Consider the following 13,235-nt stretch of genomic DNA (forward strand, 5'->3'; position numbering starts at 1 on the left):
TGAGAGTGCCTGGTTTGCTCCTCCTGGTGACGATCAAACTGGACTTAAGCACAAGTTGCCTTCATTAAAATTGTAAGATATCAAAGAGAATCAAACACTTTAAGATTTTATCTGAATATTGAAACCCAAGGAGCCAAATTCCACAAAGAGGCCCAAGGCAACAAGATGTCATGAATTCTTCCAGGAGACCCTGGTGCCACAAGGCAAGCTGATCCAACAGGCTCTGTCACAGTACAGCTTGCAACATTAACACATTGATATTACTGACTCAGGAATGAGATTTTTAATTTTGGGGCAAGTAACCAAGATTTATGGTCCAAGACAGAGCATATCATCATCGTGATCAATTAAAGAGTCTGTTGGATGGATCTCTATCCCCTCTCTCTAGACTGTGACACTGAAATACCTGATGAGACCTTTTAAATTTGGGTATTCACAGAACAGTCTTTTTACATGTGTAAATATAACAAAATCACCTTAACAGGACTTAAATCACTTATATGTAGAACGGCATATATATATATATATATATATATATATATATATATATATATATATATATATATAAATATATATATATATGTATATAACCCACACATTTAACTATTATGTGCTACTCACTCATTTTGTATGCATTTTATTGATTATAATCTTTTATTCTATTTTGTGTATTTTTATTAATTTAACATTTATATTGGGGACATCCAAGTTATTTGACACCTTTAAATAGTTACTTACCATGATAATTAATTACTTTTATAATGATGTAACTCAGTTATTAACTCTATAGTTCCTATTTGTAGGAAGGCACATAATTACCTGTCGATGGTGCTGTACTTGTTTGTGGCTGGCCTAGAACCAAAAAACAGATGATTCAAGTCCGTTACCATTCTAGAATTTTCTAGATTTGTATAATCTTTCTCACAGTGAAAATGCTTTTTAAATTGATAGTAAGCAAGATTTTGGGGAGAATTCTAACATGCTAGGAAAACCAACTACAAAGATACCATGCATGAAGTGAGACTGTGACTTTGCATACTAGAACAAAACTCAGTGATTGACATTGAGACGAGGCCAATTCTTTTAGCCTACACCAGCAACTGGACATAACATACAAAGTTATAAATGGTATATAATTGGAAAACTTTTTTGTGCCGTTGGAAATGTAAAAAAAAAAAAAAAAAACATTAATTCATACACCACAGCTATATGACAGCTGTATTACCTTGGCAGATGACTCCAGCATCTTCATTGTGCCCACAGTCATGTAAACCCCATCCTCTTGATGAACAGTTTCTCAGTGTAGGTTCATTCCCACGGCACTGAACATCATCCAACCATATCTGTCCAGAACCTTGTCCAAAATAAGCATTGCTCTTTGCCTCTACAGCAATCCCACAGCCCAGTTCTCTACACACCACTGCCGCGTCTGTAGCATCCCAGAAATCATCACACACTGTTCCCCAGATTCCATTGTGGAAAACCTCCACTCTTCCAGAACATAGATTGGGACCGTTCACCAACTTGATATCTATTCATTACAAACAATATAAATGTAGAAGAATGGGTCATTGTTTTTTTGTTAGTTATTTTTGCTTGTTTGTTTGTATTTTTAATGAGCTAAATATATTAGTAAAAGTAATAGAGATTCATCCTCCTCAGCATCATTACCACTGACTCCTGGCTGTGAGGTAGTCGTATTCAGTACTGCTGTTACTGCAGAAAGAAATGAACAAACAACATTGTTATGTTGATTGCAGTGCTTCAAGTTTTGTTTCAAATGAATGTTTTGGCCTGTGATATGACAATTCCTTGTACTTTTTTTGCTGTATTGTATTGTTCTTATTCTCATTTTTTATATTGCCTGCCCTTTGATAGGTTGCATGAAGATGTTGCATTGGTTCGTTATTGATTGCTCTGTTAAGGTGGGCTTTGTTCATAATTTTAGCTTGTTGTGGCTTGGACGTGAATGAGTTGAGAGTGCCTGGTTTGCTCCTCCTGGTGACGATCAAACTGGACTTAAGCACAAGTTGCCTTCATTAAAATTGTAAGATATCAAAGAGAATCAAACACTTTAAGATTTGATCTGAATATTGAAACCCAAGGAGCCGAATTCCACAAAGAGGCCCAAAGCAACAAGATGTCATGAATTTTTCCAGGAGACCCTGGTGCCACAAGGCAAGCTGATCCAACAGGCTCTGTCACAGTACAGCTTGCAACATTAACACATTAATATTACCGACTCAGGAATGAGATTTTTAATTTTGGGGCAAGTAACCAAGATTTATGGTCCAAGACAGAGCATATCATCATTGTGATCAATTAAAGAGTCTGTTGGACAGATCTCTATCCCCTCTCTCTGGACTGTGACACTGAAATACCTGATGAGACCTTTTAAACTCGGGTATTCAAAGAACAGTCTTTTTACATGTGTAAATATAACAAAATCACCTTAACGGGACTTAAATCACTTATATGTAGAACAGCATATTATATATATGGACTACGGGGGTCATTGCCTGGACTATGGGGGTCATTGCCTGGACTACGGGGTCCCACGACGCGCTTCTCTAGCGGCGGGGCGAGCTCCATCGCGCACCCTTCCTGGACCCACGAGGACACCAGCGTGCATGCACGGGGGAAGACACCGGTCTTCCGAGGAGAAGCGCGTTCGGTACTTAACGGCGACGGTAACGACGGTAAATGCCGAATGCGCCTCTCCTCGAGAGACCGGTCTCTTCCCCGTGCATGCACGCGCTAGTGTCCTCGGGTCCAGGAAGGGTGCGAAGGAGCTCGCACCCGCCGCTAGAAGCGCGCCGTGGGACCCGTAAGTCTGTCGTTAACTCCTCCCACACAATATATATATCTGGTCTGTTCGTGCAGAACAGCAGTGCCTAACTGCATTTTGTTACTTTGTACTTGTACATGTGTAATGACAATAAAGTTGAATCTAATCTAATCTAATATATAACCCACACATTTAACTATTATGTGCTACTCACTCATTGTGTATGCATTTTATTGATGATAATCTTTTATTCTATTTTGTGTATTTTTTATTAATTTAACATTTATATTGGGGACATCCAAGTTATTTGACACCTTTAAATAGTTACTTACCATGATAATTAATTACTTTTATAATGATGTAACTCAGTTATTAACTCTATAGTTCCTATTTGTAGGAAGGCACATAATTACCTGTCGATGGTGCTGTACTTGTTTGTGGCTGGCCTAGAACCAAAAAACAGATGATTCAAGTCCGTTACCATTCTAGAATTTTCTAGATTTGTATAATCTTTCTCACAGTGAAAATGCTTTTTAAATTGATAGTAAGCAAGATTTTGGGGGGAATTCTAACATGCTAGGAAAACCAACTACAAAGATACCATGTATGAAGTGAGACTGTGACTTTGCATACTAGAACAAAACTCAGTGATTGACGCTGAGACGAGGCCAATTCTTTTAGTCTACACCAGCAACTGGACATAACAAACAAAGTTATAAATGGTATATAATTGGAAAACTTTTTTGTGCCGTTGGAAATGTAAAAAAAAATTAAACATTAATTCATAAACCACAGCTATACCACAGTTGTATAAATATCTTTGACTTACCTTGGCAGATAACTCCAGCATCTTCATTGTGCCCACAGTCATGTAAACCCCATCCTCTTGATGAACAGTTTCTCAGTGTAGGTTCATTCCCACGGCACTGAACATCATCCAACCATATCTGTCCAGAACCTTGTCCAAAATAAGCATTGCTCTTTGCCTCTACAGCAATCCCACAGCCCAGTTCTCTACACACCACTGCCGCGTCTGTAGCATCCCAGAAATCATCACACACTGTTCCCCAGATTCCATTGTGGAAAACCTCCACTCTTCCAGAACATAGATTGGGACCGTTCACCAACTTGATATCTATTCATTACAAACAATATAAATGTAGAAGAATGGGTCATCATTTTTTTGTTCGTTATTTTTGCTTGTTTGTTTATATTTTTAATGAGCTAAATATATTAGTAAAAGTAATAGAGATTCATCCTCCTCAGCATCATTACCACTGACTCCTGGCTGTGAGGTAGTCGTATTCAGTACTGCTGTTACTGCAGAAAGAAATGAACAAACAACATTGTTATGTTGATTGCAGTGCTTCAAGTTTTGTTTCAAATGAATATTTTGGCCTGTGATATGACAATTCCTTGTACTTTTTTTGCTGTATTGTATTGTTCTTATTCTCTTTTTTTAAATTGCCTGCCCTTTGATAGGTTGCATGAAGATGTTGCATTGGTTCGTTATTGATTGCTCTGTTAAGGTGGGCTTTGTTCATAATTTTAGCTTGTTGTGGCTTGGACGTGAGTTGAGAGTGCCTGGTTTGCTCCTCCTGGTGATGATCAAACGGGACTAAAGCACATGTTGCCTTCATTAAAATTGTAGGATATCAAAGAGAATCAAACACTTTAAGATTTGATCTGAATATTGAAACCCAAGGAGCCGAGTTCCAACAGGATGTCATTAATTTGTCCAGGAGACCCTGGTGCCCCAAGGCAAGCTGATCCAACAGACTCTGTCACAGTATAGCTTGCAACATTAACACACTGATATTACCAACTCAGGAATGAGATTTTTTTAATTTTGGGGCAAGTAACCAAGATTTATGGTCCAAGACAGAGCATATCATCACCGTGTTCAATTAAAGAGTCTGTTGGATGGATCTCTATCCCCTCTCTCTGGACTGTGACACTGAAATTCCTGATGAGACCTTTTAAATTTGGGTATTCAAAGAACAGTCTGTTTACATGTGTAAATATAACAAAATCACCTTAACGGGACTTATATCACTTATATGTAGAACAGCATATTACGACCAAGATGCCTTTACATCGTACACCCGACAAGAGCTTTTGGATATTGGTTCATCCATTTCCGACAGTTTCAACGGCAACCTTCAACTCGTCCCTGAGATCATCAGAACAACCGAGGCAGAGCACTCTTCGCTCGAAGATGGCGGCGCGATCGTAAACAAAGACGGGGGAAGCGCGGAGGGCTAAGAGCTAAGCTAAAGCTAACACCACATCGGCTCTCTTTACCCAGCATTTTCCTTGCCAATGTACGATCACTGGTGAACAAAATGGACGAGATTCGACTCCTCATCAGATACAATAAGAGACTTCAGAACTGCAATGTCATGATCTTCACCGAAACATGGCTAAACAGCAGTATACCATGCTATCAGCATAGCTGGACACCACACATTCTGGGCAGACAGAACGGCAGATGACTTCAGTAAGACCAGAGGCGAGGGATTGTGCATTTATATTAACAATGCTTGGTGCACAAACTCTGTTATCATTGGGAGACACTGCTCAGCTAACCTAGAGTTTCTCATGGTTAAGAGTAGACCGTTTTATCTGCCACGGGAGTTCACATCTACCATCATAACTGCTGCTTATATTCCTCCCAATGCTGATGCCAAGCTTGCTATGAATGAACTTCATGCAGCCATCAGTAAACAACAGTCTGCTCACCCGGAGGCTGCATTTATTGTTGCAGGGGATTTTAATCACTCTAACTTGAAGGCAGTACTCTCTAAATTTCACCAAAACGTTTTCTGTCACACCAGAGGAAACAAAACTTTGGACCATGTATACACAAACATGGCTGAAGCCTATGCTGTGACCCCCTTCCCCCATCTAGGACAATCGGATCACCTTTCTTTGTTCCTCACCCCTCATCAACCATGTGAAGCCATCAGTGAAGACCATCAAAGTCTGGCCAGCGGGGGCTGACTCCACACTCCAGGACAGGTTTCAATACACAGACTGGAGTATGTTTGCTTCCCAGGCTACCTGTGGCTCTCACACGGATATAGACCACTACACTTTCTCTGTTCTGGATTACATCAACTCCACCATAGACAGTGTTACTACCCAGAAAGAGATCACCACATACCCAAATCAGAAGCCATGGATGAACAAGCAGGTGCGCCTTCTGTTGAAAGCACGCAACACTGCCTTCAGATCAGGTGACGCACAGGCCTACAGCACTTCCAGGGCAAATCTGAAGAGGGGCATCAAAAAGGCCAAGTACTGCTACAAGCTGAAGCTACAGGAGCACTTTTCCAACTCTGACCCTCGACGCATGTGGCAGGGCATCCAGGCCATCAGTGACTACAAACCCAACCACTCCACCCCCACAGCACCTAATATCTTCTTTCTGAACGAGCTTAATGACTTTTACGCTTGCTTTGAGAGGGATAATAATGAAACGGTCACCAAGATCACCCCCTCAACCGACCCACCCATCACACTCACCTCCTCAGAGGTTTACACTGCACTAAGCCGGATCAACGCGCAAGGCTGCTGGACCAGACGGTATCCCTGGACGCGTACTACGGGAGCTCGCTGGGGGTATTTGTGGACATTTTCAACATGTCCCTTGCGCAAGCAGCTGTGCCAACATGCCTCAAATCCACCTCCATTGCCTAAACGACTACCGCCCTGTAGCACTCACACCCATCGTTATGAAGTGCTTTGAGCAACTAGTCCTGTCACATCTGAAGGACTCTCTGCCTTCCACACTGGACCCCCACCAGTTTGCCTATCAAGGCAATAGGAGCACTGAGGATGCAGTCTCCATCGCACTGCACTCCGTACTCACACACTTGGACAATAAAAATACTTACGCACGGATGCTGTTTGTTGACTTCAGCTCAGCATTCAACACGGTCATACCCTCTAAGTTAATCACCAAACTCAGAGATCTGGACATTAACATCTCACTGTGCAACTGGGTTATGGACTTCCTAACCAACAGACCTCAGCATGTTTGGTCAGGCCACATCTGTTCCACTACTGTCACCCTCAACACTGGTGTACCACAAGGCTGTGTGCTGAGCCCTTTCCTCTACTCCCTCTTCACCCACGACTGCAGACCTGGGTTTGGATCTAACTCCATCATCAAATTTGCAGACGATACTACGGTGATCGGTCTCATCAGCAACAATGATGAGACTGCCTACAGGGAGGAGGTCCAGCATCTGGCCACGTGGTGCAAAGACAATAATCTGCTCCTTAACACCACCAAAACCTCAAAAGGAGCTCATTGTGGACTTCAGGAAGGTGAGAAGAGGCACACATGATCCCATCCACATTAATGGGATTGCTGTCTCATGCATCAAGTTCCTGGAAACCCACATCTCGGAAGATCTGTCCTGGACCACCAACACCTCCAGCCTGGTCAAGAAGGCTCACCAGCGCCTTTTCTTCCTGAGGAAACTTAAGAAGAATCAGCTGTCCTCAGCCATCCTGGTGAACTTCTATTGCTGTACAATAGAGAGCATCCTAACAAACTATGTCACAGTCTGGTATGTGAGCTGCTCTGTTGCTGAGCGAAAGGCACTGCAGCAGGTGGTGAAAACTGCCCAGTGCATCACAGGATCTCCACTTCCATCCATTGAGGACATCCAGAAGAAACACTGTTTGCTTCGAGCACGCAGTATTCTTAAGGACTCCTCTCACCCTGCCCACAAACTGTTTTCCCTCCTGCCATCCGGCAGGCGAATCAGATTCCCCCGGAGTAGAACAAGTAGACTGAGGAACAATTTTTTTACCAGAGCTGTCTCACTACTGAATTCTACCCCCACTGTTTAACATTCATTGCACTCCACTGTACATATATATATATATATATATATATATATATATATATATATATATATATATATATATATATTGTAAATGTATGTATATATCCATTGTACATACTCTTGTAAATTTGTCTATACGTATCCTGTATATCCTTTTTTTTTTGTACATAACCACCCGTAAATTGTTTACACATACTAACTGTAAATTCCCACTTCTCATCTGTAATTTAATTTGTACATATTTATCACTTATTTATCTTTGTAATTTATATTTGTACCTATATCCTGCACTTGCTGCTTATTGCACTCCTGGTTAGACCTAAACTGCATTTCGTTACCTTGTACTTGTACATTGTGTAAAGACAATAAAGTTGAATCTAATCTAATCAAATCTAATCATATTATATATATATTGTGACAGGAGGAGCCAACGACCGACACAGTGGGCGTGGTGTCAGGCCTCGGAGAGGCTTTTATTCAAAGAAATAAATACAAAATAATGTGTCCAGGGGGAAAGTGTCCAAATAAAAAGGGGGAACTGGTGCCCTCGTTATGCTGCAGGGGAAGTGCAGGTCAGGTAGTGCTCCAGGGGGCAGGGTCCAGGTAAGGGGCGGAGTCCGGCGGCTGCACGTGCTCCCCTCTCCTGTTCGACGACTTCTTCCGCGGCATCTCCGTCGCTTCTTTCCTCCAGTCATCAGAAATTAAGGGGATAAAACGTCTCGGCATCCTGGCCCGTCAGCGCTACACGGGTGCGGTCTTCGCCTGGACTACGGGGGTCATTGCCTGGACTACGGAGTCCCACAACGCTTTTCTCTAGTGGCGGGGCGAGCTCCATCGCGCACCCTTCCTGGACCCACAAGGACACCAGCGTGCATGCACGGGGGAAGAGACTGTCTCTCGAGCAGAGGTTCGTTCGGTACTTAACGGCGACGGTAACAAGGCTAAATTCACTCCAGGTGTGCCTCGTCACATTCCGCCAGACCTGACCAATACCACGCCCCTCCTCTCAAACACACCCACTCCCGTCGGGAGCCTGGTGAAGGGCGGCGCATAAAGGACGGGGTGATGATGATAAAAAAGAGGAGGGGCAGCCGACTCGTCACAATAAATATATATAGGCACAACAGCAGTGCCTAACTGCATTTCGTTACTTTGTACTTGTACATGTGTAATGACAATAAAGTTGAATCTAATCTAACTAATCTAATCTAATCTAATCTAATATATAACCCACACATTTAACTATTATGTGCTACTCACTCATTGTGTATGCATTTTGAATAACTGGTCTCCATAGAATTATAAGGTTCTATCTGACATTTATTCTTATTGTGTGCTACATCTTCTTTACATTTTGGGTTGTTTCTTTTGTAAGCTGTGTAGAACTTCAACCAGAACACCGCATCTCTAGCCAACACCCAATCAGCAGCCTCCCAAGACTTCAAAGACCACTGAACTTCCAGCCAATCATCAACCTCGGGAAACCCCTTTTCAATGACCACAAAGGCAACACAAGTACAAAACTTCAACTTCAGCCTAAACTGATGAATTTAATATAAATCTTAACCTCATTGTGGAACTCAATGTGAGAGTTAATCGTGTTATTAATGGTTGTTCAGGTCTTGTACAGGTCAATTGCAAATATTGCTGTAAACTTGCCAATTTTTCATTTCATATGTGATGTAATCTAAGAAAACCTGGTGAAGTTTTAGGTCTTGATTTCATATAAAAAGCTGGGTTCAAGTTTTTATTTTGTACATAGCTTGACCATAAGTTATGGCTATCTGAAGTTTTGGAGCTTTGATTTTCAGGAATGGAATTTTGAGAAAAACGGGCTTAATGTAAGACGTCTTTCACTTCACAGGTTTAACGTGAGCTGTAGCGCTATACTGAATCATTACACAGAGTATAACGTTGCCCTGAGAAGGACAGTTTTCATGTTTTCAGATTATCATGGGCATAGTCTCTAAACTTTCAATCAGTATTTGTTTGTTCAGATAACAAGAATAGTGTACCTCAAGCGAGTGTAGTGCACCTGTGCATATGATAAACTGTCATCAGACTCCTCCTCTTTAGTAACTTTATCATCCAAACCTTTATCTAATAAATTTCAATCTTGCCTATAAACCTTAATGTAATTAACAATTTATTAATTATTTATAAACATTAATAACCTGTGAAAGTGCACCTTAATTCAAAGTGAACATATGTGAACCATTTACTTCCATACCTCAAGCACAGAGGCTGAAATCAGAGGCTGAAGTCGGGCCAGTAACCTCGCAGCATTCATGTAAAACCTGCCCCTCACCCGATTCCTATGTCACAGACTTTCCATGCTCATCTGAGCAAATAAACTTTGTTGTCATTTTTACCTACCTCCCATGTGAGTCTGCTTCCATTACAGAAGCCTGGACCACCATTAGAGCAGCATGAGAACCAACAATTCATTCCAGGAACTCGTTGAAAACCTCAGACGAGTTCTTCTACACCCACCACCTACAGCTTCAGTCACCCCTCCTGTCACTTCCCCCTCACCCATCCAGTACCCTGCTCTAGCTTGGTGGAGGAGTGCAATGGTTTTCTCCTACGGTGCTTGCTAGTGTTTGAGATGCAACTTACGCTCTATCCCACTGATCAGTCCAAGATTGCATACATAATCTCCTTTCTATCAGGGGGAGCATTACAATGAGCTGAAACATTATGGAATCAAGACGGACCAACCACCATATCCATTAACACATTTATGGCCAAATCTAAGGAAATGTTTGCCATCGACCTCATACCGAGTGAGCCAGTGGAGGAGTACATAAAAGAGGCGCCTGAACAGGGTTACATCCACCCCTGCTGCTTCCAACTTTTTCCTTGTGGCCAAGAAGGATGGAGGCTTTTGGCCTTGTATTGACTATAGATAACAGTTCAATTTTCTTATTCATTACCCCTCATCCCCACCACCCTTGAGTATCTAAGAGGTGTCTCCATCTTCACTATTCTAGACCACCCGCGGTGCTTATAATTTAATTAGAATTCATGAAGATGATGAATAGAAGACAGTTTTGTGACCCTTGCTGGCCAGTATGAGTACCTTGTGATGCCGCATGGTCTAGACAATGCATCTTCAGTTTTCCAGGACTTCCTCCACAAGTTTGTAATAGTATTGTAATGAGGAGTATATATTGATAATATTTTAATTTACTCCAAAGATCCAACAGAACACCACAGGCATGTTGCGAACAAGCGCGTATGATTGGATGAGGGAAAGGTTGAAGCTATGACCCCCTGGCCAGAACCCACTAAAGGAACACCAAAAATGTCTGGGATTTGCACATTTCTATTGGTGGTTTATTAACAACTACAGCATCATCACCAGTTCGTTAACCTCATTACTGAAAAACCAAGACCACACTAAAAGCATACATTTACCAACACACCTCTCTCGGTAGACCCTGATCCCAAGCTCCCATTTATTGTAGAGGTCGACACATCCACCACCGGTGAAGGAGCCATCCTACTCATAGGTCAGCCAAGAAGCTGGAACTCACAGTTCTCCCATTTATAGTTTCCCTATCCCAGCAGCAGGGGAAACCAGCTCAACTCCATCCATGTGCCTACTTCTCCAAGAAGCTCAGGCCGGCAAAGATAAATTATGACATTGGCAATTGGAAGCTCCTAGCAATCAAACTGGCTCTAGAGGAGAGGAGACTTTGGCTGCAGGGCGCTGCACACCATCCATACCACTCCCATATCCTTGGGCACTAATCGAGGACCCTAGTTCATAAGAATATGTATATATGTACATATATATATATATATATATATATATATATATATATATATATATATATATATATATGCATGTATGTAGCCTAAAATATGTGTGTGCACTAAAAGCAGAGGCTACTTATATGCCAAAATATTCTGCCCATTAGGGTTCTTTGTCTCAGAGTTGTCAATCATCAGTCAGATCAATATTCATAATAATCAACACTACTTTGTTGCAAAAATTCTAATCTACCACATGTAGTAGTCAAAAGTAGTGATCATATTTCAAAATTTTTTTCCCTTCACTAACATAAATAAAACTTAACTTTTCATACATATTGTGCAGTTAGTGGTAATACCAACATTTTATTTGACTGAAAGATTTATTTTAGGATTTTTAACTTTTTTAGGACTTGCTAGAGATGTTCAATTACAGACATGAGAGGAATATACTAACAAAAAGACTGGAAAAATTACCTGGTGGCTGTCCATTGATTATTATTCCTGTGAAATACAGAATACATCCATTATGCTTTAATAATTGGAAATCATAGTTCATTTTTTTTAAATGCCGCTGTAAAACCCTTCACCATTACCCAGCAGCAGTAGAGCCACACACGGTAACATCGGAAATCTCATTGTGAGAAACTGGACCTCCTGCACCTGCACATTTATATGAATGCAAACAGACACACATACACATTTCAAATAAGTTTAAAATAAAATTAAGCAAAACCTAGTATACGATAAATGCTAACGTACACACACATTTTTGCAAAAAGTGCAAATCTTTGAGAAAAGGATTTGTGTATTTGAATTACTATTTTTTAAAAATCCATTATAAACTGATGGTATGAAATAAAGAAAGTTATTTTACCAGAGGTAAATGCGGAGCAGAACAACCTCAGGGAGATTCTCTCTTCAGCAGCTTTACCAGAAAAGCTATTGCCAGAATCTGATCACTGCCTTCACTTATAAATGTGGGAAGACCGTGACTAAAACTAAAAGTATCACTTAACAATACCTTAAAACCAGTTTCCCTTTCCACACCTATTGTGTTTGTCATTTAATCAGTGTCACCTTTACTTATATAGCATGTTATATAAAAGAGAGTGGCTTTATAATAGAGAGTAGGGAAATAATGACTCATTTATGCAATCAGAGATTAATTCTGATGTAAAGCAGCTCTAAAAAAATACTCTCCTTATGGTTGCTATGGTAATGCGCTTTTAACATATTATCTTTGTTTTTAAAAATGTATTTAGCTGTCACTTGTATTACACTTTAGTTTGTGTTTCAAGTACTAAAGAATAATTTTTAGTATATTAAGTACAAAATTGGTGTGCGAAATTAGAGTACATTCATTTCATTTTGGAAGTGTACTTGTTTTGTACCTAGGACAGCAAACAATAATCCAGCAACATAAGACACAGAGAACAAGGTTCTTACATAGGTTTTTAGGTCCAATAATTAGCAACTCAGTTTCTTCTGAATTTATCATTAAGAAGTTACTAACCATCCTATAAAGTAAGGTAATTCCAACTTTGCCAGGACAGTCTGGCGCTTCTGACTCACAAACTTTAATTGTAACATTTTCTTAATAAGATCTTTCTAATTACTATTCAAACGCGTGTTTTAAGCAGCATGGAGTAATTCATGTTGTTTGTCGTTTCTCAGACACGATGCAGTGTGATGCATAAAAAGACTGTGACAATGGCACAAAACGCTGTTGCTGACACACTCGAGGAAAAGGAGTTCAACAAAAGTCTTTTAATCAATCAATCAAAATGGACAAAGTATATTAAATATAACCAGTTCTCATAAAA

The 13,235-nt window shown here is 40.6% G+C and overlaps 1 protein-coding gene across 6 annotated transcripts in view; it reads right to left on the reverse strand.

Moving 5' to 3' along the window:
• LOC122342944 (deleted in malignant brain tumors 1 protein-like) overlaps positions 1–12,408 on the reverse strand; it is a 42,597-nt gene extending 30,189 nt beyond the window's left edge. For 5 of the 6 annotated variants that reach the window (XM_043237162.1, XM_043237164.1, XM_043237167.1 and 2 more), the window contains exons 1-9: positions 12,287–12,407; positions 12,006–12,072; positions 11,887–11,913; positions 4,064–4,108; positions 3,618–3,923; positions 3,202–3,234; positions 1,672–1,716; positions 1,226–1,531; positions 820–852 (exon numbers count right to left, since the gene is read on the reverse strand). In XM_043237162.1, coding sequence (XP_043093097.1) covers positions 820–852; positions 1,226–1,531; positions 1,672–1,716; positions 3,202–3,234; positions 3,618–3,923; positions 4,064–4,108; positions 11,887–11,913; positions 12,006–12,048 — 838 coding nt within the window. In that variant the 5' untranslated portion in view covers positions 12,049–12,072; positions 12,287–12,407. Of the gene's footprint in view, positions 1–819; positions 853–1,225; positions 1,532–1,671; positions 1,717–3,201; positions 3,235–3,617; positions 3,924–4,063; positions 4,109–11,886; positions 11,914–12,005; positions 12,073–12,286 lie in introns of all 6 variants that reach the window. The other variant, XM_043237165.1, reaches the window with a different exon arrangement.
• Positions 12,409–13,235: the final 827 nt, after the last annotated feature.

This window comes from Puntigrus tetrazona, chromosome 4 (assembly GCF_018831695.1).
Source record: "Puntigrus tetrazona isolate hp1 chromosome 4, ASM1883169v1, whole genome shotgun sequence".
Taxonomy (NCBI): Eukaryota; Metazoa; Chordata; class Actinopteri; order Cypriniformes; family Cyprinidae; genus Puntigrus; species Puntigrus tetrazona.